Below are 27,727 nucleotides of genomic sequence, written 5' to 3' on the forward strand. Positions count from 1 at the left end.
AAGGGACTAAGCCGAAAAGAAAACGAATGAATGTAAAAATTAAATCAATTTGAATTAAAATATAGCACTTTTAGATAAGATTAATCTTTTCTAAAAGTACTATGTTTTAATTAATATTTCAAAACCTGTATGTTTTAAATGAGAACTTACTGAAGTATGCAGTTCATTAACATCACTTGAATGAATTCAGAGTTGTTAATAGACTAATAATAATTACTTAATAGCATTTATTGATTTGGGATGTTTTAACAGATTGCCAGCTCATTTGGATTTAGCAATACAATAGAACGGGGGTGCCCCAACTCGGTCCTGGAGAGCTGGTGTCCTGCAGATTTTAGCTCCAACTTGACTCAACACATCTCCACGGATGTTTCTAGAAAGCCTAGTAAAGGTGCAGTCCCACTAGAGTTTGAGCATGCGATTTTCTGTCATGCGGCGCTGCGAAAAAGGGGCGAAATTAAACAAGATGATTAGACATTTTAAAAAGTGAGTGATTGCTCCATGTTTTAAACTTCTGTCCAGAGAGGTCATGTTTTGAACTTCAATTGGTCTCACGCAGTCAAGTGATGCGATTTCGCAGGTCAGAGTTCACCAAGCTTGAACTTTGCACCGCAGCAACCTGCAAAACTTGACGCATGACCCTGCGTTTCCGGTCTGACGCATTCGCATGCGTATGAATAGAAGTCTATGGGAGGAAAGGCCCTGCAGCTTAAGAGCTTGATTAGCTAGCCCAGGTGTGTCTGATTAGGGTTGGAAGTAAACTTTGCAGGCCCTCCAGGAACGAGTTTGGGCACCCCTGCAATAGAATGTATTACATTAAAACAAACATTGATCATGTAAATATTAAAAAATATTCCAGTAGTCTTCTCAAAAAAAACAAAATAAATCTATGAATCAAAAATGTAAATGTGCAAATACATAAAATATAAATACCAAATCCAAAACCATTGATCAAACAAACAGCCATACAAACATACAATCTGGAAAAAGGAACCATGCGCATCATTACAAATAAAAAAAAAAAAACATATTACAAATGGTTTGCAGTCGTTTCAACTTTCCCAGAAAGCAGACCATTCTCTCTTCACCTAACGACACAATTTTCGGTCTAGTTGGAAAAGGGCTTTATAAGTCCATTATCCATGGCTTTGGACAGGCAGGCACGAGCTGCGTCTATAGCGTTCTGCTTCTTGGGGTTGTCCTCTAGTTTTGCCACATATGTCAGGATTTCCAGCATGTCACTTTCAACGAGCTTCTTGGCTAGTTGATCATCAGCATCCAGCATGTTAAACACCGTCACAAGACCTCTGTGTTGAATCTCAGGGTTATCGTGGATGCACAGTCTCTGCAGGATCTCAAGCCACTGCTCAGTCTGTTGATGAAAAAACAAAGGAGAGTCGGTCATCTTTTGTATGAGTGTCTTTAGCAAAATAATTGTACCTATGTAAGGAATAATTGATGACAGGCAGTTGAGTTGTTTGAAAATAATTCACGACCTTCTTGCTGTGATGCGACAATTCTAACAACTTAGCCACCCTTTACTTTGGTTATCACACCTAATATCATTGTTCAAATGTTGTATTAAGAGACCCTTTATAACTTTTTCTGTGTGTGCAGGAGGAGTTTCTTTTGCCTGCCATCCAAAGCCTTTGGTTTCGATTGGAATTTTGACATTTGTAGGTTGTGATATATGTGAAATCAATCATGTTGTCAAAACCTGCCTGGAACTACTTTAGCTGTGAGTTTATCTGAAAATATTTGCACATCGTACACTGTGTCCTTATAACATGTGAAGCGGCAAGTTTCCAGCGACAAGTAATTTGACTGTACCAGATGCGACACGACAGAAACATTTAAACATCTTTATGATATAAATGACGAATATGAAACCTCTTTAATATTTTAATAATATTTTAAGTACTTTTAATATTATTTAAAGTAAAAGTGACTAATGTTGTTATAACGTTATAACGTTTATATTTAAATTACATGTATGCTAATTATATTATTTATAAGATCTGAGATTTTTTGTTCTTAAATCTCTAAAACGTGCGTGAGCTACTGTCACTAGCTGTTTCCATCCACCTATTTTTATGCGCATTTTGGACTTGCGCATAAAAAAAGGATGATTAAAACGCCAAGATGCACACCAATTTTGAAAATCTCATTCAAACGCCACGCGTTCATTGCATGTTTGTTTGCATTTGTTTTTCTGAGGCGCAAGTAATTTATTAATTAAAGAAATGATTCACGCAGCTTCTCCTACCACAGCAGTCTATTTGGCACCAGTTAATCAGGAAGTGACGATTTAGTTCTCTTTGACTTATTGGATGGAAACACTGCTTTATTTGCACATCTCTTATGTGACATTCCAGTTTTGCGCATACATTTATTGCGCACCTTTGGATGGAAACATAATGACTGTACCATTCTATCATAGAATTTCAGCCCTCCAATTAGGATCTGCATCCCCAAATCAGGGCTTATATGTAAGGGAGATTGTGCTTTCTGCATTGCAACTCCCAGGCTTAGGACCACCTTACCACTTTCAATAAGACAAGCACCTTCCACTGCCAGCTTTAAGACTAGACTTAAGATTTATTTGTGTACAAAGGCATTTGGTTGTTAGGAGGTATGAACGATACTCTTAGTCCATCTGCGTTCTGTTGATTTGTTGGGAAGCACTTTGGCCAACTATCAGCTGCCGCTTTCAGTATGGCAAGAGATGCCATTCAGGGTTGTCACAGCGGAAAGAACTGCCAACTTTTCCAGCATTTGTTTTACGCAGTGGATGCCCTTCCAGCTGCAACCCAACACTGGGAAACACCCATACACACTTTCACACACATACACTACGGCCAATTTAGCTAATTCAATTCACCTATAGCTCATGTTTTTGGACTGTGGGTGCGAGACATGGGGAGAACATGCAAACTCCATACAGAAATGCCAACTGACTCAGCCGGGGCTCGAACCAGTGACCTTCTTGCTGTCAGGCGATTGTGTTAACCAGTATTTAAACTCATACTGGTAACATTTAACACTTTATAAAGCACATAATAAGCATCCAAGGTGATCATTGTCATTGTAGTTTGTGTCGAAGAAATAGAAAAATGAAATATTCACAGATGATCATATTTGCCTCTTACATATCAGAATATTCACCTTCACAGTTGGTCAATCCTACATACAGCACCTTTAAAAGTACATACCACTTTAGTCATCTTAACAGCCAGTTTCTTCTGTGCGGCAGTGAGCATCGCCAGAGCCCCGGCTGCTGCCCTCTGAAGCTTCTCCTCATCCTCACCGCAGAGAAGCACTAGAAGCTTGAGCTTATCGTTGCCGTCTTCCAGATATCTGTCTTGGACCTGTTAAAAGAATCTGCTCAATATTGCCATCCACTTGTAAGAGGCATTTTTTGGTTAGCAGAATGTTGTTCATACCTCCTTGCAGCAAACTAGATTGCACATGCACTCTGTGGCGGCTTGTCTGATCTGTTCATGATCCTCAAACATGTAGTTCTCGATTTCTGGCAGCGCTTTTTCTTTCAGGATTTTTACCCTGTTGAAAGATAAATATGAGGATTAGATTTGTGCTTTACTTTGAAATATTTGTTTAAAGATTTTGGGGTAAGCCAGGGGTGTCCAAACTCGGTTCTGAAGGGCCGGTGTCCTGTATAGTTTAGCTCCAACTGCCTTCAACACGCCTCCCTGGAAGTTTCTAGTATACCTAGAAAAAGCTTGATTAGCTGGTTCAGGTGTGTTTAGTTGGGGTTGGAACTAAAATATGCAGGACACTGGCTCTCCAGGACAGAGTTTGGAAACCCCCGGGTTAAGCATTTGTTTTACTCTACAGTATGATCTTGTAATAGAGGCTTGTAATCTCCTCCAGCCCACTAGAGAAAACCCTAACTAGAAAGTCACCTTTGTTTTACAAATAACTGACTGAAATTTAGTACTTTAGCCCAATAGTAGTAAACGCGTACACAGCAAGAAGAGGTCAGTGTTTTGTATTTGTAGAGTTTTTAATTCTGAAGTGGCAATGGGAGGGAGATTTCGACCTGTGTTTTAATAAATATTTTGACTGATGATATATATTTTGCATTATATAAAATTCAACCTTTTCTGAAATGTTTGCATTTGATACTTCTAAATCATCAAAAGATGACACGTGAGTCCAGGGTTGATAGTCCATATTTTTCCCATGGAATTGGACCACTTTTAGCCACTTGTCAATGATTTTTTATTTTTATTTTGCATGTTAAAGGTTTGACATGTTACATCTGTTAATTATATTTATATGGTTGTGTTTAACCATATTTAAACACATTTTACACAGTTAAACACACAACACCCATATGTAAACATATTTTTCTCTGCAACTAAAATGTACATTCTACTGATGATAAAATCCATGCTAGTATGATGAAGCAATGTTGGAAGCAATGTTTTAAAATATCTTTAATATGAAATAAATTTTATTTCAGTTGTTGGGTGGCACATGGCAGTAACATGAGAGACATAATGCTAACTGTGCAACAGAATCTTTATAATTAAAACTGTAGCGTTACTTTTAAAGAGAAAACCGTGTAAAACGAGAATTTCTCAAATGGGCCGTGACATATCTTGAGTTTTGATATTGTTGAGCTATTTTTGATTGGCCATTATGCAAGCTTTGATTGTCAATTGGGCTAATTTTTACTGGCCACTGCGCTAGTTTTAATTGGCCATTGCGCTAGCTTTGATTGGCTTTTGCACTAGTTTTAATTGGCTATTGTGCTAGTTTTGATTGTCCATTGGTCAATTTATGATTGGCCATTGCCCTAGTTTTAATTGGCCATTGGGCTAATTTTGAATGTCCATTGGGATAATTTTGATTGTCCATTGGGCTAATTCTGATTGTCCATTGAGCTAATTTTGGTTGTCCATTGGGCTAATTTTGATTGTCCATTGGGCTAATTTTGAATGTACATTGGGCTAATTTTGATCAACCATAGGGCTTAATTTCGTATGTCCAGTGGGCTAATTTTGATTAACCATTGGGCTTAATTTGGAATGTCCATAGGGCTAATTTTGATTGTCCATTGGGCTAATTTTGAATGCCAATTGGGCTAATTTTGAATGTCCATCGGGCTAGATTTGCTTGTCCATTGGGCTAATTTTGAATGGCTATTGTGCTAGTTTTAACTGTCTATTGTGCTAGTTTTGATTGGCCATTGAGCTAGTTTTAACTGTCTATTGTGCTAGTTTTGATTGGCCATTGCGCTAGTTTTAATTGGCTATTGTGCTAGTTTTGATTAGCCATTGCATGTATTTTAATTGTTCACTGCACTAGTTTTTTTAGCCATTCATCTAGTTACTTTTGCAAAACCCTTGCAACCCTGACACTCACCGAAGTTTGTCGTTTAAGCCAGCAAGATTTGTAAGACCCCGCAGAGCTTCAAAGTTTTCCATTCCATCACGATCTGTGCCTAGCAAGGAAACCAGTGGGCGCACAACTTCATAAATCTGGACGGACAAAGAGAAAATGAGGTAGGGGATTTCATATTAGATTTTTTATGCCTAAACAAAAAGAGCAAAAAACATTAATATAACCTTTCACAGTTGTACAGGAATAAAAGTTTATCTTACCCTCTCTCCAGGGAAAGCGATTTCAGGATTGGATACAGCAGCGATCTTAGCCAGAGCATGGCTGGCTTTTATTTTTCCTTTGTCAGTTCCTTCCAGGGCTAATGGGATCAAAGCCTGTGGAACATAACAATGAATAGTGTTTATTTTACATAGTATGAGATCTACTGAAGTATCTGCTGGGTTTGTGTTTAGTCTGCGGTCTTTTACCTTTCCTCCACCTTGAGCTACGATTATGCCGCGATCTTTAACATCTTCAGTCAAGGCAAGGAACACTCTGCATGGACAAAATAATAAAGTGTATTCATTTTAGCACCATAATAGATGACAAACCATTAAACCATACTATATTTAAGTATGGTTTAGTGCTACTAAAATTAGATTACAATTCATTACAATTAAAAAGATAACTGTATACACACACACACACACATAGTGAAAAATATTCAGCTAGCAAAAATATTCTTCAATAATCACATTTTTTTAATATGACTTTGTCACACTGGATATTATGTTTAATTTTATGCAAAACAAGTTAAATGTCCCAAACTATGAAAATCTATCATGATATGCCCTTTGTAGCTTGTAATGTTTTGCATTTAATATTGTTTCCACCAGCTGAGTTTTATCATTAAAAATACAGTGTATGACATAATTTGAGGTTGCTCTAGAACTTTTAACGAGTCTTACCTTGCGAGCATTTCTTTGGTCTGATCAGTCAGGATGGAGTTATCAGCTTTGACCATGACAGCGAGTGCTGACGTGACTCCAGCTTTCAATAGTCTTTTCACTCGCCTTACAATGAAGTCCTTCTTATCCTAAAGCACAAGACGAATGAATGTATCAACTTGTGGCACTGCATTTCATTTTGCTGTATTTATTGCTAATAGTTAATAATAATAAAATAGTAGAAATGCACCAATAGGATTTTTTTAAGCCGAATCCAATACTGATTCATTTGATACTGAAAAATATTGAGAAAAAAAAAAAACATTCGGCCAATTTCAATGCCAATATTGGTCAAGTGCAAACAGTTGTTTACTAGTTAGTTGTTCTTACATTGAACTGAACAAGAATTGAATCCATTTAATGTTCAACTTTACAAGATTTAAGTGAGGTACAAATTTAGATCAAATAAATTACTGTATGACAATGACAATCCTCAAAGATGATTTTTTAGCTATTTAATAGGGAAGGTAAGTTTATTAATACAGCATTTATATAGCATTTCATACACAATGATAACTCAAAGTGCCAAAAGCATTGTTTTATCACATCTCTCCCAGTGACAGTGGTTGAGCTCAAGCTCATCAAATGAAAAGCAAATCAGAAGTGTCTTGAAGGGGGCGGGGCAGGTCAGATAATAGAGAGCATTTGATTGGTCAAGATTTGTTGAGAAACGGAAGTACGGAAGGAAAATTGTTGACCTACTGTATGTAGGTGGAAGTGACAAACTGCAAGCTTTACATGTTTTTATCAGATTTATATTTTCTAAATGCAAATGTTGTCTCTGATATCCTTAAAACTAACAGACTGAAATTAATAGCTTTATTTTAATAGTATAGAACCTTTAACAAAGAAAGCCAATGCTGTTGCTATATGTAAATTATTAATGAAGAGACTAAGCCGACAAGAAAATGAATGAATGAATGAATGAATGAATGATATGTCAGCCCAAACTAACGCTTTCCTCATACACATTTGAATTTTGAACATATTGGCCTCAGGTCTGATTTTTTTTTTTTTTTACAAATAGTTAGCTTTTTTGCAAGTATTTAATGATTTTGCTCTGAGAAAATCTTGTTGTGCAGCTTATTTCCTCCTCCATGTTATTAAAAAATATATTTGTAGCTGCCTTTTTCATATTATCACTGATATGCTTAATTATGCTTTGAAGGGGAGCTTTTAAAGCTTTAAATGGACCTGTTATGCCCCTTTTTACAAGATACAAAGTCTCTGAAATATGAGTGCATATTTTAAATGTATGCATCCCAAAACTTGACATTTATAATACCTCTTAGTCGCTGACATTAATAGCAGATGGCTGCTTCTCACTCAGGGCTGTTTATGCTAATGAGAGTGAGATCTTTACTAATGGGCGGGGCTTTCCCCCTCTGATGACATGTACGAAGGGAGAATGTCAATCAAAGTGTTTATGCAGTTCATCGCAAAGCACTAACGGGACTCTTGTTATCTTTTAAGGATATCCTGTTGGGTTTTTTCAATACTCCTGATGATAAAAGTAAGGAATATTTTATTAATAACCTCCTTTTAACTCTAGCAAAATTCCATATACACTGCAGTAAATTCTCCCAACCTATATCTTGTTTTATTGTTTTTGAAAAGGAACTTCCAACAATACATTAGAACTATTACTTCCTCTAAAAATTTTAAAGTTATTAGAACGTATTTTTTTTAATTTTTAATTTGCTTAACACATTTTGTATTATTTGTTGTTTGTTTTTTAGTTATATTTATTTGTTATACTTATTTGATGCTTTAATTCTCTGTAAAACTCATGTACAATCTATGTAACAAATTTGTATGATGTTGTTATTGATACCCTGACATAAAAAGTGTTTATGCAGACTGATTTATGAAGTGTGATTATAAAAATTAGAATTAATACATTTTTTACCATTAGAAGTTGGTCATATTCTCACACTGCTGCATCACAACTGTGTTTAAAACACTTATAAAAGTGATTTTTGCATAATAGGTGCCCTTTAAAGTAATCAAATATCAACCGATAAATATCAGCAGCCGATACATTAATAAATACAAATAATATTTATGCTTTTATTGATTCATTTTCTGCACTTACCTTTGGATGTTGCTCAGGGACGTGTTGTTTGGAGAATTTGGCCAGTTGCACCATTTCAGGGATGATCTCTTTCTTATCATAGCTGTTGGTGCAGTTGACAAGGGTGCAGGCGACCGCATACAGGATGGTCTTATCATTTGACTATAAGTAAAAATGTGCATTTGTACATGAATCTTTGTTAGGCCATATTGAATGAATAAGAAAGTACTTAGTTTGGTCTTTCTTTCTGTCGTCACACACCTTGGTGAGTTCAAACATGGCCCTCATGGCTGGTTCATCCTCAGCAAAATCATCTTTCACATCAGCATCATTGGTGAGGTAAGCCAAACCTTCAATGGCCCACTTTCTGGTGCGCACGTCAAGGGTGGGATTGCAAAGCCACCTAAGAAACAAACAAAAAAAAATCAAGCTGAAATGCAATATGAACTTGTAAAGTCTGCAAGAATCAAGTAAAAACATGGTGGTCATGGTCGTATGTTATTGTGTATTCATCATAGTTTCAGTCATTCTGGACTGAGAAGGTAGTTTGATTTTGAGTTCTGAAAATGACAAATATACTACAGTTGCTTATAAGGATGTTTGGGATTTTTGAGATTTTTGAAAGAATTCGTTCACTATGGATGAATTTTACGATGAAAACCAATTAAAAACAGAAGTTCTGTGGAATATTGTTATAATTTTTACTTTAATGTAAATGTAGTGTACTTTTATGCTGAATTTGTAACATTATTTGAAATTATTTGGATTATTTCATGAATCCAGAAGTTCTCGGAAACAGAATTGATTCATAAAATAATATTATAATGTCTTGAATCTCATGTTTGATCTTATGAAGGATTTCCTAAAAATGAATAGTTCACCCAAAAATGTAAATGTAATCACTATTTACACATTCTCAATTGGTTCTAAACCTCTACAAGTTTCTTTTTTTCTGTTGAACACAAAGTAGACATCTTGAAGAATGTTAGAAACCAGTAACCATTGACCAACATAGTAGGAAAAACAAATCTTCTCAAAGTCAATGGTTACAGGCTTCAAATGTTTTTCATAATAACTAATTTTGTGTTTGATTGAAGAAAGAGACGCCAAGAAACGTTGTGACCAGTGAAGAGTGAGTAAATGATGACACATTTTGTTGGTTTGGGGTGAATTATGGCTCAATAGCACCCCCCACCGTAACAATTATTCAAATAAAGATTTAATAAATCTAACCTATAATATAAATCTAACCCCAGTACTTTGAAGGATAACTTGGGTATTTGTAATATATTAAATCCAACGCATAAAACGTATGCCAGAGTAATTGGCGGTTCATTCCACTGTAGTGACCCCTGATAATTTAGGGACTAAGCCGAAGAATATAGTGAGTGAGCGGTATATTAAACAATAATATTAATAGCAGGGCTGCACAATACATTATTTTATCATTAATCATCATTGTGTGCAACCACAATAGTCACATCGCAAGATATGCAATGTTGAGTCTGAAATATAGCTGAATTATAGTACAACCGCCAACTTATCCAGCATATGTTTTACGCAGCAGATGCCCTTCTAGCTGCAACCACCACTGGGAAACATCATCGTTTTGTGCATCCACACACTCATACATACACCACGAACAATTTTAGCTTACCCAATTCACCTATAGCACAGTGGTGAATTATATATATATACATATATATATATATATATATATATATATATATATATATATACATACATACATATATATATATATATATATATATATATATATATATATATATATATATATATATATATAATATTATATAACCCACGCGAACACTGGGAGAACATGCAAACTCCACACAGAAATGCCAACTGACCCAGCCAAGGCTCGAACTAGTGACATTCTTGCTTTGAGGCGATCGTGCTACCCACTGCGCCACCACTTCGCCAATCAATAGTCAAACAAAATGTATTCAAATTAAATATTGCGCTTACTTTCTGCACTGCTTGGCCAGTTTCTCTGTGGAACCCTCTGCAAACTGCCTCATGCTGTAATCATCTCCCCCAGCGGATCCCAGTTTGCACAGACCCTGGGAAAAGAAAAATAGGACAAACAGTTGGAGTCAGAATTATTAGCCCTCTTGAATTATTAGCCCCCCTGTATATTTTTTCTCCAATTTCTGTTTAACAGAAAGAAGATTTTTTTCAACACATTTCTAAACATAATAGTTTTAATAACTCATTTCTAATGAGATTTCTTTTTTCTTTGACATGATGAAAGGACATAATATTTGACTAGATATTTTTCAAGATAGAAGTATTCTGCTTAAAGTGACATTTACAGGCTTAACTAGGTTGACTAGGGAGATTAGGGTACTTAGGCAAATCGTTGTATAATAATGGTTTGTTCTGTAGACTATCAAAAATAAATATTGCTTAAGGTGACTAATAATATTGATCTTAAAATGTTTTTTTTTATTACAATTGCTTTTATTCTAGCCGAAATAAAACAAATAAAACTTTATCCAGAAGAAAAAAATATTATAGGAAATACTGTGAAAATTCTCATCATTTGGGAAATATTTGATAAACATTAAAAAATCACAAGAGGGCTAATAATTTCAACCCAGGCTCATAATGCAAATGTACCCCTATATACATTTCTGGAAAGCGCAAAATACATCTCAGAAGGAATATTTTTTGGCAGTTTTTGTTTTCACAAATCCACCAGGGGCCGCTGTGCAGGCTTTTTAAGATCTCAAATTTCTTTCGCAAGTGCCATTTGTGCCTGCTGTTCTCATGTAAATCTACCAGAGGCTGCTGTTGACTGACTGACCAATCGACTGATCCCTCTTTACCTTGAAGCTGTGGTCACACTAGAGTTTGAGCTTGCGAAATTCTGTCGTACGGCGCTGCGAAAAGGGGTGGGATTAAACAAGATTATTAGACATTTAAAAAAGCGAGCGATTGCTCCATGGTTTAAATTTTAATCCAGAAAGGTCTTGTTTTGATCTTCGATTGGTCTCATGCAGTCAAGTGATGCGATTTCGCAGATCAGAGTTCACCAAGCTTGAACTTTGCACCGCAGCAATGTGCGAAACTTGACGCATGACCCTGCGTTTCCGGTCTGACGCATTCACATGCGTATGAGTGGAAGTCTATGAGAGGAAAAGCCCAGTGTGTCCGCAGCTTATTCCAGGGATGACCAACCCTGTTCCTGGAAATTTACCTTCCAGCAGATTTTAATTGCAACACATATCAAACACACCTGCTTGCAATTATCGAGTGATGTTCAAGTCTTAATTAATTGGTTCAAGTGTGTTTAATGAGGGTTGGAGCTGAACTGTACAGGAAGGTAGATCTCCAGGAACAGGGTTAAGCACCCCTGCCTTAACCTAACCAACAGTATTTTCAAAAGCATCGACTGACCAGAGCCCACCCACTTCCCTAAACCCAACCCACAGTGTTAAAAAGCAATCCAGAAAAAGAAAAGCCCTCGCCTGATTTTTACCTCGTTTTCAGATTTTAACACATTTTTACCGTTATTTACTATTTTCTTTTCTTTTGTCTTTTGTTTTTGTCTTAGCATTCATTAAAAATGAAATGCAGCCATACGAACTTCTAGCTACATAATTCACCATCTCCATTAATGTGTATAAATATTTTCAGAATGAGCCTGTTGAACAATTTTGACCTCAATATCAACAGCACTCATTAACTCTCAAATAAAAGCAACAACAAACAAGTCTGAGCAGCATTACAGCGTGTCTGCATACCACAAGAGCTCTGATCTTGATCTTCTCGTTCTTGGTCTTCTTGTACATCTCCTTCAGCAGAGAGACTCCGTTGCTGATGAAGAAGGAGGCTTTGCTGGTTTTGGTGGAGGCGTGAATGAGGGCCTCCACTGCTACCAGTTGGTCAACTTCACGCTCAGATCCGCAGAGGGCCACCATCATCTCCATTACACCCTGCCGACCTGCCAGGACATTGCCCAGATCGAAAGGCCCCTGAAGGATACCTGACAGAGTGTTGATGGCGTGGATGTTCTTGTCCATGTCGTTGGGGTCAAACTTGCTCCTGTGGATGAAAACAAGCAACACTGTAAATAGGGTGTACTTCTTAAATGCACAATATGTACATTTATTTTAATTAAACCTCTTGATCAGTGCTATACATTATTTATCCATGAACATGATTGATGCTGGAGTCCCATAGGATGTGATGAACTCCCATGATTCCACACTCATTCACAATCAAACTGTCTTTGTTTTAAAAGGATGCCCTCTAGTTGCAAAATGACAAACTGTGCATTTATTTATTTTTCATTTTTAAACAGGAAAAGATTCAAAGATAACCAGGCCTGACTCGGCATAAATTATGTTTTTTGTCAAGTTCCTGCTCTGCAGAACATAGAAACATTCAAACACCCTCAACATCTCATCCATGAACACATGAGAACAGTACAAACAATCACCAAACATACAACATGAAGAGAGACAGGCTACTATCTCAGTGGCTACAGCGATAGTTGACCATCAGATGACGAGCATGAGTTTTTTTTTAAAGGTCTCAGTGTTGGCATTGTTTTTAGATGTTGTGGGATCTCATTCCAGGCTTTTGTGACTAGCTGGTAATGGCAGACATACGTTTTTTGCAGATCTGGAGCTGCTGAGGTAGAATTATTTAAGATTTGACAGTACAGTTGAACCCCTGTGTTCATAATGTAATTTTGAAATGATAAAGCATTAGAGAGAGATAGCGCAAAGTAGTGATGTGTCCATCCAGAAATTCTACTGTGGATCTTATAGGCCCTGTTATACAGTCTAGCTATTGGCTCCAAGATATCATTTGTTGTGAGTGACCAAAAAGGCAATCACTATGACAGGGTGGACAAAATTATGGCAAAAATTTGTCCTAATTTTCCCATAAACAAATAGCTTTAATGCATGTTTATATTTAATGTATGTGTATATAGACTCTAAAAACTAATAAGCCTTTATTGGTACATAAAAATCAATGAAGACGCTTTCAAATTCAAAACTCTGAGAAAATAAAAATGCTTATGAACAGAAGAAACTCCACAAAGCACAACCCCAATAGTGTCCTCAGTACAAAAATGGACCTTTGGCAATCATAAATCTTTAAAAACAGAACTGCTGTCCTGAATATTTTGTTGAACATTTTGTTTGCATTATTTAAGTGTATTTTAAAGCAATCCTGTTGATTTTGGAATTTGTGCGGAAAACTACATTACCTATGATGCTGTACACATTTCTACCAATCAGAGGGTTGCAGCAAGTAAAGCCCTCCAAAATGGATCCTTAAATCTCTCAAAAAACACACTAATATTTACATAGTTATACATTTGTTTTCAATAAACCTAAAATATATTGTTTCTACATATTACAAAGCTTTAAATGAACAGTTTTACATTTCTCCTTTGAAAGAACTGCTTTAAATGAATGAATGAATTCATTCATTCATTCATTACTAATTTGTAGTACTAGCAAATTAGTAGATTATTGAGGTAAATGTCTTAGTTCAATTCAATTCATGTAATGTATAAATATAAATATATATAGTAATTAATTCATTCATTCATTCATTTATTCATTAATTCATTTATTCATTCATTCATTCTCCTTTGGTTTAGTCCTATATTTATCAGAAGTTGCCACCGTGCCACCATAGTTCTTTCATATTTGTCATATTTGTATTTTCATATACATCTTTGCTTTGAATCAATGCGGATATTGTCCTCGTAGCTGGTGGCTTTGGTTTATGATATAACGCTTTAAATACTTCTTTTTTTATCATCTTATTTCCATTCAATTTTTCAGCAAAAGTGAAACTTACTTAATATAGTCATCACAGATATCTCTGAATTGATCCCTCTCAGGATCACAGCGCAGGTCATCATACAGCTTGCTGAGGAGAACGCTGGCAATCAGCTGTGTGTTTTCTGTCATCGGCAGCTGATCTGGAAGATCTGGAACTTGACCGCACACCTTCAGAATCTTCTTCAGGCCTGTTTTTGAGACATTTGCATAAAAAAAAAACCCATTGAGATTAAACATGCAAGTTTTTGTCCTCCTAGCAGCATGAATACAGTTTAAGTAATGGTTGTCCACTTAAAATCATTTTTATTTTTTCATTCTATCCATCTTATCTTGCAATCAAATTCCCATTATAATCTACTGGCGTGTCATGTTACAATCACCAGCAATCTAGTGGCTGCAGATCGCTGGAGAACTACAACTCCCAGCATGCACCTCGCACACACTGGTTCCTGTTTGTTTCCCATTAATTATACACACACTGCAGGAATATCATTATGGACTGATTTCAAGGACTATAAACTCAGCACACACAGACACATTATTGCTGAGTCTTCTAAACTGTTTAGTGAGCATTTCGTCGCATTTTCTCCTGCCTTGCTACATTTAACCTTTGCTTTGTTTCTTTGTTTACGTTGTTTGCTGCCCGTACTGAACATTTGCCAGTTTATTGACCACGCTTTGGATTATTCCACATGCACCTGTTTAGACCTTTGCTTACTAGACAATACTCTTAATAAACTGCCATTTGATCCTCTATTCAGTTGTCCAGCACCTCACAGTGACCTATTACCTGCCTATTATTAAGATAATGGGTGTTTATTACACTTTAAAAAGTGATTAGTTGACTTTACTTAAAAAGTGCTAAAACTAATGGCTTTTTACAGTGTAGTACTAGCAAATTAGTAGATTATTGCGGTAAAAGTCTTAGTTCAATTCAATTCATGTTATGTATAAATATTTACCACTTTTTACAAAGTAGATTGTGTCTTTTAATGTAATGTAATGCATTTTTTATTAATTCTCATGTCAGCAACCAAGGCTACTTTCATGGCAATAACATTTCAATAATGAATAAACAATTAAGAACAACAAACAAATGAATATACAAGTTAAATAAGTTTTTAGTGTTAATACATGATAAGAAATCTAAAATCTTTTCTGGTGTCACTTTGCTAAAAATGTCCTTAAGAGAGTTTATTTCATTAAGAAAGTCTTCTGGTATCATCAAAAGCAGGACAGTCCAGGACATGTGTTTTACAGTAAGGGGAGTTGTGGAGAACAAACATTCAGTGGGGTCTTTTAGTTAATCTTGTATGTCCAATACGACATCTGGTAAAAATCACTTGATCAAATCTAGTTGTAAAATGTCTTAAAATTTAAATGTTTGAGATTTCAGCTTGGACTCATGTCATTTATTATTTTCCAATGCATCACACTCCTTATGCCACTTATTTCAAATAAAAATGTTGTTAAAAGGTCTCAGCTCTGAAGGAGGAATTTGACATTGGTTCACCACTTGCTTCAAAGCGTCTTTAGCAGCTGCATCAGCTCGCTCATTTCCTGAAAGCCCGACATGCCATGGAACCCAGCAAAAAAAAAATGATGTGATAAAACTGATTTTGTAGATGGTGAACTTTGGTAAAAATACTTTCAATTAAAGGATGATCATTTTTTTGTAGATTCCATCACTTGGAGGCTTGATTTAGATAAATTATGAATATAAAATATATATGGATTTAGAAAATGATAGATTTCTTTTGTTGGGCATTTTCTATATACTCCAATGCTAAAAGTAAAGCACGGGCCTAAGCTGTGAATATGGAGCATTCTTTAGGCAGACTGATGACAGACATAACTCTGTTGTCCAGTCACCATTGCTGCTGCTACGCGACTTTCCTGTAGATTGTGTCAAAGCAGCTTTACATACTGTAGAAGTTCTGGTAAAGTCCAAGTCTTAGGTAATGGCTTGGTACCTTTAAATAAAGTGACAAAATTAAATCTACAAAACTTCAGGTAAACAGCTAGATGAATTAAAAGTGCAGTAATGGGTAAAACTTTCTGCACTAACAAATATTCTGTTCATATCAACCAGCTCCAAAAAATTACAACTACCAATTTTCTGAAGCATTGGTAGCGCTTTACAATAAGGTTCTGTTAGTTTGCTTTTGCTAACATGAACTGAGAATATACAGTACTTCATTCATTTATTCTCCTTAGTCTCTATTTCAGTGGTCGCCACAGTGGAATGAACCGCCAACTATTCCAGGCATATGTTTTACGCAGCGGATACCCATCCTGCCACAACCCAATACTGGGAAACACCCATACACACTCATTCATTCACACAGACACTTATACGCTACAGACAATTTAGTTCATCCATTTCACCTAAAGCGCATGTCTTTGGACTTGTGGGGGAAACCGGAGCACCCAGACGAAACCCACACAAACACAAGAAGAACATGCAAACTCCACACAGAAACGCCAAACTGATCCAGCCGAGGCTCTAACCAGCAACCTTCTTGCTGTGAGGCGACAACGCTAACCATTGAGCCACCATGCCACCCATACTTCTTCAGCATTTATTAACCATAGTTTTAACCTCAACATTTACTAATGCATTAATAAAATCTAAAATTGTGTATTGTGAGTAAACAAAAACTAACAATGAATGACTGCATTTTCAAATCAAGGTGACTAAATAAATACTGCAATAAATGTATAGTTCATTGTTTGTTCATGTCAGTATATACATTAACTAATGGAGCTCTATTGTATGACATAAATATATATAATATCTCTATTACATAATAACTCTGCATCTAAAATCTTTGAATCTCATTGCATAGCTCACATGCTAAAAATAAGGTGGACAATGAATACCATACCGTGGTCAATGGTGAAAAGGCACTTGGAGTTATCAGTGCTTTTCTTGTTTTGTCTTGGCACATTTTTAGTTAGCAGGTTGAGCGCCTGGTCTCGGCCGTGTCCAGAAACGTTCTTGCTTGCGATCATCTCCAACAAGGCCAGCAGGATATCCTTCAAGTCCTTACTAGAGTCTGTGAGTTATCGTAAAGTTAGTTTCTATTTTTAACATTTAAAAGTCGATCGCAAAAAGGCTTTTAAAAGTCCTCTCTCACCGAGTACGAGGGCCTCTTCTTTGCCGTAGTTTCTCTTGTCTCCTCCAGACAGAGAGTCATTGACACACTGGAAGAGGTTTGCAGTAGCCAGAGCAATCTCTTCATTGTCCACAGCCATGATGCTGCACAGTTTGCTGATTCCCACTGAATGAATGATGGCAGTTGCCTTTGGGACGCAAACATATCGTTACACACATTGTTACATAAACAAATGTTACCATTTATGAAAGATTGGTTTAAAGAATATGTGTTGCCTTTAAGACACCATAATATATATTATAAACACTAAATTACACTTTAAACCAGCTTAAAACGAATTAGTCTTGCTTTTGAATCTGCCGTTATGCTGACACACAGGCATTTGTAGCTTTTGAAAAGAGCACAATCTCATTTGAATTTTAAGTGACAGTCACCACAATGGCACATTCTTATTCTACATCATGTAAAAAGGGGCGTAATAGGTCCTCTTTAACAAAAAATATTAGATTTGTGGTTTAAAAAGAGCACTATTCTTATGCTAATATTAAATAAAACATAACATTTATATGAAATATTTATTGAAATAAAAGCACATTAAATCAAAACAAATAATATCACAGGGTTTCAGACTTTTAAAGATGTTTTTATGACCATTACTAATGAAATTTCAGGCTTATACAGAGTTAAATACTAAGATTTTTTGAAAATTGAATTGAAAAGGAAAATATTTTTTACTATTCTTAACAAAAAATATCTTAGCCACATATTTTAGATAATGTGTCAAAACAAGCAAACTTTGGTTGAATAGATTTATTTAAAAACACTAAAAACTATAAGCTAAATATATGCATAACAGTCTGTCCAGGTCAGTGTCCTCACCATTAATAGATGGAGAATTTTAAACGAATGGCATCGTAAGACAGATAACTAAACTATAATGTAAATCGAGTAAAATAATGTAACTTTTGTTTAAAGTTCTATTGAGATGGATTGCTGATGATTGTGTCGATCAGATTTAGTAGCTTTTCATAGACATAGGGAAATTAAGACCTGTTTAAAATGATTTATGACCTACAACTAGACCTGTCACAATATCTATTTTTTGTTGTGGGTAATTCCTCAACTATGGGCACTTTTATGTCCCTTGATCATATATCCAAAAATATACTGTATATAATTTTGTTTAAAATCTGCTTTCTTTGTCAAACTAACAATAAAACCTACCTACCTATTATATATTTTTCATATTATTCAACCTTCTTTTCGGTGTCAAAATCACAGTTTTCACCTTGTCGCACACCCAGAGTTTTAGGGCCCTATCATACACCCGGCGCAATGTGGCGCAAGTTGCGATAATGCGTTTGCGCCCTGTGCTTTGCACTTTGCGAATGGATTGTTAAAATAGAGCCCTTAAACTTCAACAATCAAAATAACATTTTAAAATATTATTTATCTGTTAATGTATCTGAATTAAGCACTAGTGAAATAATTGTAATATTTTATAGTTATTAATGTGAGACTATTATCAATATAATTTTTTTATGCAAAATATAGCTGTCGCACAGTATCGGTGTCATTTTCACCACAGCACTGTAAAGTCGCTTTAGTTAGTGTGAAAGATTATTTAGGTGCTTTCTATAAAATGAATAGTGCCATCTGAGAACGTCTTCAAGATGGATGGAATTTAAGTTTTTATCAACAACACTTGAAGAAAAATCAAGATAAATATTGCTTGATAAGGAAATACATTTATTCTACGTATTTCCAAACATGCTGTGCCTTCAAAGATGGTTTTAAAAAACAAACAAAATTAAGGTAAATAAGAGTGTTTTGGATACATGAAATGTATCAATTCAAAGCTAATTGGTCATTTCCATCACCACACACATTTTTAAAAAATATTTAAAAAGTTCTCATCACACATTAAAAGTGTATTCACCATGTATGAGTTCATGCTCTATTTAATATACACATTCAGTTCATTTATTTTCTGATAAACTCTGAAATTAATATTAAATTTTAGATTGTGACAGGTGTACAATTTAGAATAAAACTTATTTATTTCATTGACAAATGTATAATTATTATATATATTGTGGAAAGACTGGTTAAACTAGATACAAAAATGATCTTAGACAATGTTTGACTGCCATAATTTATTTCATTTTGAAAAAAAAAAACTGTATATTGAGATGGTGGAATTGACATTTGTTCAGTTCACGATGGAAAAAATGTTTGTCTTATCTAATTTTGTCCTCTTACAGATCTTAAAACTAGACAAATTGTTTAAACTTATGAGGCTATGTTACGTTAATTTTTAACAAGTTTTTTTACTCAACTTCACAAGGCTTAAATTGCCTGTAGTTGAAGAATGGCCCTTGTAACATATATTGCACTACATTATAATGCGATAAATTATATTATTGTCATTTTAAGATCATTTTCTTATGCCACTCATTATATAATGCAAGAATGACATTATATGATGAGTGGCATAATATTATACACTTAAGAATATCTAATTTAATTGAAGTCATTTTAACAATTTAATAATTAGGCATTGGACTCAGAATGTGAAAACGCATATCCTAAATAAATAACAATAAATGTTAACAAAAAAGTGTAAGGTAAAAAGTAACAGAGGCTACGATATCTGATCTATTTTCAGTTGTCAGACACCCACATGAAAATATACTATAGTCATTTATAAAAACAGCATAAATTACTTATAAATATGGTCAATACTATAGTGTTTTGTTAACCTTACTGCAACTGGCACCTCCAATAAAGAAAGAGACTTTACACGATCAGCTAAAACTTTGCTAGAATAAAGTTTATGCTGAAGTATGCTAGTAGGACTTTTAATTTGCCAGTAACCTGGATTAAGCGAGTCCGGTGAACTGTATGCCACTGCAAAATCGGTGCGTTTAAGGTCTGTTTTCTTTAAAAATCAGCTAACACTGGCACTGCATTAAAATACATTTTCCCCACCATGTTTTTACAATATGAGCATTTATTTTACCTCAGTATATTGAATAGAGCTTCTGCGCTAGCCTGCCGATTCTGACAGGCGTGTGCGAGTAAGCGGCTTTTTGTCTAATTTTATGCTTGAGTAACAAAATGAATGCCAAAGTATATTTAACTGATAGTATTTTAATTACATTACAACATCAACGCTGTAAAAGTAATAAAATGGAAAAAAAAAATCACAATAATAGGTCACCGAAAGTGATCAACACTAGCTCGGCATATACCCGATTGGTTTTAAATGTATGGGCGATATATATTGCATCACCAAAAATGATTGGGGTCATGTCCATGTGTTTTGCGATAAGTCAAATATACACAATATTCTGGTAAATGCTAAACCTTTTAAGACCTAAATTTAGTTTTTAAGACATTTTAAGACTTATCAAGACCCCAGACACTATTTTTGCTATTTTTAAAGATAAAAAGGATGAGATAAGAAAAGATAAGGCTGATTTCTCAGCTCCTCACCCTGGCTCGGTGTCCTGTGCACATTCCTGACAGCGTCCGGATGGCAGCCAGAATCATCTCGGGTTTTCCAGTGTCGATCAGCTGCATGAGTAAAGGCACGCCGTTGTTCTGGAAGATTCTCTCTGCACCCGCATCCTCTCTGGCAAGGACTATCAGGTTATTGGCTGCCTAGTGGACCCAACAAATACGCAAACAAGACTTAGACTGACAAATCACATAGAGCAGGCATGTCCAAATTCAGTCCTGGAGGGCCGGTGTCCTGCAAAGTTTAGTTCCAACCCCAATCAGACACTCCAGGGCTAGCTAATCAAGCTCTTACCAGGCTTTCCAAAAACATCCTTGCAGGTGTGTTGAGGCAGGTTGGAGCTAAAATCTGCAGGACACCTGCACTCCGGGACCGAGTTTGGACACCCCTGACATAGAGACTTCAACAAATAGTCTTTGCAAATTGCTTTTTGCCCATTTTGATCTTTAATGTTGGGATGCTGAGTGTGTATGAATAGCTTGACGTAGATGGATGTTTTTGGTTTGTTTATTTGTGTAACTTTGTCATTCATTCATTTTCCTTCAGCTTAGTCCCTTATTTATCAGGGGTTGCCACAGCGAAATGAACCGCCAACTATTCTGGCATATATTTTGTGCAGCGGATGCCCTTCTAGCCACAACCCAGTACTGGGAAAGGTGTTACTTTGAAATGTATTATATTATATTTTGAAATGATTTATGTGGAATATATTTTACATTTACATTTAGCACATGCTTTTATATACGCTCACCGGACACTTTATTAGGTACACCTTACTAGTACCTGGTTGGATCCCCCCACCGTCAGCCTGAACTGTTGATACAAGGCAGGATGGATCCATGCTTTCATGTTTTTTGTCGCAAAAAAATTGAGACTCATCAGACCAGGCAACATTTTTCCAATCTTCTATTGTCCAATTTTGGTGAGCCTTTGTGAATTGTAGCCTCAGTTGTGTACATGCCTAAATGCATTGAGTTGCTGCCATGTGATTGGCTGACAAGAAATTTGCATTAACAAGCAGATTGACACGTATACCTAATAAAGTTGCCAGTGAGTGTGTGTGTGTGTGTGTGTGTGTGTGTGTGTGTGTGTATATGATAGTCTTACAATCATCCTCAATCGTAAGTAAGTATATGTACTTTGACTATATTTTATATTGTGAGTATAATAATATATATTAATATATTGCAAATAATAATATATAATATAATAATAACGTATGGTAAGTATATATTTTAAATATATAAGAACATTTTTGATGGGTTGTTTATTTAACTTATTTAGTTTTTTTTTGGTTCTTTGTATTGATGTATGGATGTCATTTCTATATTTATCCACTCTATACATATATGCAGAACCAAATAAACTAAACCTTAAATACGTGACATTTGCATTCATTTTATTCTCGGCTTTATATACTCAAAGGAAATGATTCAAACCTTTTCTCTCTTTTCCTTATCTGGTTCGTCTGAAAATAGGATGTCAAACATGTTTTGCACTCTGGAGTCTGTTGAAAATGTGGTTTTCAGCTGTGGAGAAAATCAAATATTAAAAACGCTCAAGATTAAGCATTAATTGAACTCGTCTTCACTGAACTAATCGTCACCTTTTGTTGGATTTCAGCTCCAAGTCTCCTGAGGGTCTCCAGAAAGGTCTTGTTTTTCGGCTCGATGGTTGCACACCTCTGGACGTCTTTAAAGGCCATGTCCAGTTTGCCGAGCTTCTCAAATGCTTGACATCTTCTGTACAGAGCCTTGATGTCTGCTGCATCCACATCAATAGCTGGATACAAAAAATATATATCAAGATTTATTATTTACTATTTAAACAATCAGCAAAGGTAACAGTTTAGAGTTTAAAAATGTAAAAAATAGAAGAATTAAAATCATAAAATCGCTCACATTTTATATTAAAGTACAATTCTTGCTATTAACAAATCTTTAACAAGACATTTAGCTTAATCAATTACTAATGTGTTGCTTACTGATAGTTAGTAAGGTTGGGTTTATGTATTGGATATTAGGGATGTAGAATATTATCATAATTTATAAGTACACTGTTACCAATTTTTTTGTAAATTACACAGTATTTTACTGTAATATGATCTGTATTTTACTGTAGGACTGTTATGCAGTATGTTACTGTATTTTAAAAAATGACTGTATTTTTACAGGAAAGATAAAGATACATATACAGCAAAATAAATGGTGGCGTAAATGAAAATATAGTATTGTTTCTGTAATTGATTTACAGTAAGTTACTGGCGAAATGCTGCCAGATAAGCTACTGTTGATTCTACAGGAAATTGTTAACAGTGTAGTAATAGAAAGCCAATATTTTATCTATAGGCAGATAATAAGCCAGTGGTACTAGTTAATAGTTGTGCTGGGCAAAAGTTATTAAATCGCATACATGTTGACATAAAATATGTGTAAGTGTTACATATATATATATATATATATATATATATATATATATATATATATATATATATATATATATAATGCATATATTTGAAAAAAATATTTATATATATTTAAACATAAAATATGTATGTATAAGATATAAATTATATTTAAATTCAAATATCTATGTAACACATTTTTTGTATATATATATATATATATATATATATATATATATATATTTTATGTATGTGTGTGTAACGTGTACATGATAAATTATAATTATTATATATATTTACTATGTCAAAACAAACTTTTTTTTGGATGCGATTAATCGCGATTAATCTTTACGCAGCACTAGTTAAAAGTGAAAATTAAACAAAAAATTTACCATAAAATCATACCTTTTGTAGCATCTGATGCTGCATTGCTGTAATTTTCCTGTAACACAAGCCATTAAATTAAATATGCACAAAAGCAATGATGATTAATCTAGGCTTGTAATGTGTAGATTCTTACCTTTTTCAGGAAACAGGCTGATCTGTTCCTATAGATAACAGCTAATGCTTTCTTGTCTTCTTTCTTGCAGGTCTTTATGGCTTTGGTATAGCAGTCAATGGCTTGGTCGATTTCTCCGGCCTGGAAGTGCTTGTTGCCTTCTTCCTTTAACTGGACTGAATCTCCAATTTCTCCCATCTAGAAGAGGATTTCAGTTTGAAAAGTTACAAATTGTTTGCATGCAAACATTTTTTTTGTGTGCAGTCAAACTTATTTAAAACGTATTTTATATATATATATATATATATATATATATATATATATATATATATATATATATATATATATATATATATATATATATATATATATATATATATAGAGAGAGAGAGAGAGAGAGAGAGAGAGAGAGAGAGAGAGAGAGAGACTACATGGTTTTAAACTCTACATAAAAGCATTGGTTTTACAGCACATACTTGTGCACACAATAAATCTTGACAATGTATGTTTTAGTTACTGATTAAAATAAACGATTCATTTTTAAATGTAAATGATTCAACTTATAAAGTTTCCAAAACACTGTAAAAGTATTAACAATCAATATATCATGACAATCCATGTTTTTATGTTAATCATGACAAATTAAACTACATTTAATCATGTTTTTAACTTATTTTTTAAAGTCACATAGACTATTTTAAGTCGTTTGATGAAATTTAAGTTAGAATTAAACATAAGGTTAATACAATTCAACTTAAAAATTACGAAAACCATGTTATTTATTTCTGTGCATTTTTAGATATGCAAATGATGCATCTATTCAAATATGCACTACTTAGCATAAATTCACAGAACTTTGAAGACCATCAGGTTCTAAATTCTTGATGACCATTTGAGGGTTTACATATGACAGTATGAATATCTCAGAAAATATACTGACTTTCACTGTGTATTTAGAACAAATCTCATATTACTGTTGTATGAAACCAAGCAAATGAAGATAAACTTCTCCACACAAATCTTCAGAGAAATATCTTCATATGCTAAAAGGTTCTGATTGCTGAAGTGTAGATTTACATGACATAAACTACATTTTGGAACAATCTTAGAAAACATACAGTTGAGGTCAGAATTATTAGCCCCCCTTTGAATTTTTTTCTTTTTTAAATATTTCCCAAACAATGTTTAACAGAGCAAGGAAATTTTCACAGTATGTCTGATAATATTTTTTCTTCTTGAGAAAGTCTTATTTGTTTTATTTCAGCTAGAATAAAATCAGTTTTCAATTTTTTAAAACCCATTTAAGGTCAAAATTAAACAAAATAAACAAAACAGGACGGCAAATAATTCAGGGGGGCTAATAATTCTGACTTCAACTGTAAATCATTTTGGATGTTTCAAAAACTTTTTTGTTTTGGTCTTAATTACAAATAATTAGTCAAAATGAGTTCCTTACAACATTTAAATCTAGCACATTTCCAAACTTACAATTTAAGTGTCAATTTCCCAGTGTTCTCAAGCAAATGGTCAAGCACATGTTAACTCTGACTTTAAATGTCTGACCACTTATACCTTATTTGGGCAACAACATGGCCTCCAGAGGTCCTACACCTCCACAATACTAAACCATTCTTCAATTATCCATTCATTGAACAAACTCCTCAAGCCCATCAGATTACACAACCTAAACCAGAGTTCATGCACATCATTAAAGTCACGTACCGTCATTGAAGTCAATTCAGCTTCGTCGTAAGAGAAAATCTGTTCTGTGCTTCAGTGTTGTTTCTTGTCGTTTGGTTTGTTCAATAGTAGTAGCAGCACTTCAAGAGTCACTCTTATATATATCTTACACATAGAGCGTTAACATACCAGGATTACGGATGAATCCATTTCATGGTGAGGGGTGGAATGACTTTTGTTTTAAGCCCCTGTTCATTGTGAATGAACTACGCAGCTTGCGAATGACAACCTGAGATTGTAATTGAGTGTTCTTGATATTGTGTGTTTAGGCAGTGTTTGTTTATTCCTGTGATTGTACATTAATTGTGGTTTTGTAGAAATGTGGTCACCCCTTATATTAGTGCAATGGACTTTCTCTGATAGGGTCTATTTATGGAGAGGGGATGACAGCTGAGAAATCAGTGGCAAATGTCTGAGGGCAGGGGGATGGAGGTGTGCGTCTGCCAACAGCTGGGCTGGTGGAGAGTTGACTGGTACTTTCTAGAATGAGAAAAGTGGAGAGCTGGGCTGGGGGGGAAGGTGTTACACACATACTGTAACAAACCATTAAGCAACTTTCTGGTTGGTGCTGGAGGGAGACGATAATGGTGTAACTTGATTGTGTCGGGAAGATAATGAAAGTGTTGCCTTTTCATTTTAAAAGTGTATTAAAGATTTAAAAACATGAAATGTGAGAATTTTCTGTATTAACTCCATTTGACGGAAATGTTACTTAATTTATAACTCATCTGGTTTATTAAACCTACAATCATTTTTTTGATTAAACAATGCTACAAGTAAATCTATTTTACTTGTATTAATGTTAACTCTCAGATGAAAAATGTGCAGTGCAGCCACCAAATAGTACAGCCAAAAATGTATATTTACTCTCTATTTACTCCCCTCTAATGGTTGTAAACCTTTGAGTTTCTTTATTCTGTTGGACGAAGATATTTTAAAGAAAGTTGAAATCCTGTAAACATTGACTTCCATAGCAAGAAAAAACAAATACTATGTAAATCAATGGTTACAGGTTTCCAGCTTTCATCAGAATTTCTTATTGCGTTTAACAGAAGAAAGAAAGTCAAACAGGTTTGGAACAGCTAAAAGGTCGGAAATAGTTGTAATCAAGTAATTTTCAGTTTTGGGTGAACTATCCCTTTAAATGTGTGCTGGATATGGGCAAAAGGCTAAATAGATTATATATAAGTCTTGACCCTGATATAATTTCATACACATTTTTATCAATGTTGGGAAAAATGCTGGTAATAACTTCAACAGTATTTTCCATTTCCCCTACTCGAAATATAAAAGCTGTATTCCAACATTCTTCAAAATATCTTCTTTAGTGTTTACCAGAACTACAACAAATAACTAAATCAAACTGTTTTGGAACAAGAAGTTATAGCATCTATGAAGTTGATATATAGTGCGGGTGTTGGTCAATGCTTTTCACACAGTTTGATCATTCACACATGTAACAATCATGGAGTGTGATTTTGCCAAACACGATGTGATCCTGGATTAACACTTTGATCCTGGAAAGTTATTTTTGTTCGAAAATGTAATCTATACCTAATCCCTATCCTTGAACGCAAACTAAACTCTAATTTTATTTCACAAAAACATCAGAGAGGAGTTGGATAACAACACGTACGCGTAGGCTACATAACTCTAAATTTAACAAAATCTGTAAATGTATCTCTTAAAACGTATTTGCTTATTCTTAATCAACATAGATGTTGATCCATATCCTTCTTGGTGAAATAAAATCACACAAACCACCAACAATCACATAATTTAGGCCTAAATCACATTCGTAGACAGGACTCGCGAGTAAAACCTCATTTTGCGTGCGCTGCTGAACGGAAGCACTGCATATTCTTGTGTTTCAGTTTCATTTGTGGTTTCGGTAACTTAGAGACAGAGATGAAGATATGCGCCGTGTGTGTCTTCTTCTATATGGGGCATCTGCAGACTTGGATCCAGGCAGTTTTACGCGCCACAGTTTTACGCCCCTGTGTCTGCAGTCTCCCCCTCCTCGTCTTCTTGAGGCTTATATCCATCTTTTCCGTCCTCCACCGAAGCTCCAGACAGTTTTGTGCCCTGCGCTAGGCGTAGACACTTCCTTTACTGTGGTAAAAAACTTGCCGGAATAAATTCAACCGCGCCACAGTTTAACTGATCGCCCTTTTGTTA

The 27,727-nt window shown here is 34.9% G+C and overlaps 1 protein-coding gene across 2 annotated transcripts; it reads right to left on the reverse strand.

The window, feature by feature from the left end:
- Positions 1 to 204: 204 nt before the first annotated feature.
- On the reverse strand, positions 205 to 27,515 carry unc45b (unc-45 myosin chaperone B). 2 transcript variants are annotated; one of them, NM_153673.2, is made up of 20 exons: positions 25,532 to 25,646; positions 23,831 to 24,007; positions 23,716 to 23,752; positions 22,513 to 22,688; positions 22,346 to 22,435; positions 20,882 to 21,049; positions 17,405 to 17,570; positions 17,153 to 17,323; positions 14,281 to 14,452; positions 12,201 to 12,501; positions 10,420 to 10,514; positions 8,692 to 8,833; positions 8,452 to 8,592; positions 6,318 to 6,445; positions 5,838 to 5,904; positions 5,631 to 5,744; positions 5,392 to 5,507; positions 3,444 to 3,561; positions 3,213 to 3,368; positions 205 to 1,372 (listed from the first exon to the last, which is right to left on the reverse strand). In NM_153673.2, the coding sequence occupies exons 1-20, from the start codon at positions 25,535 to 25,537 to the stop codon at positions 1,109 to 1,111; spliced, it is 2,805 nt and encodes a 934-aa protein (NP_705959.1). In that variant the 5' UTR covers positions 25,538 to 25,646; the 3' UTR covers positions 205 to 1,108. The 2 variants fall into 2 exon arrangements, with proteins under 2 accessions (NP_705959.1, XP_017212759.1); XM_017357270.3 differs by lacking the exon at positions 25,532 to 25,646 and adding an exon at positions 27,446 to 27,515 and having other exon boundaries at positions 208 to 1,372.
- Between the last annotated feature and the right edge of the window lie 212 nt (positions 27,516 to 27,727).

The sequence above is a fragment of the Danio rerio genome, chromosome 8 (assembly GCF_049306965.1).
Source record: "Danio rerio strain Tuebingen ecotype United States chromosome 8, GRCz12tu, whole genome shotgun sequence".
NCBI lineage: Eukaryota > Metazoa > Chordata > Actinopteri > Cypriniformes > Danionidae > Danio > Danio rerio.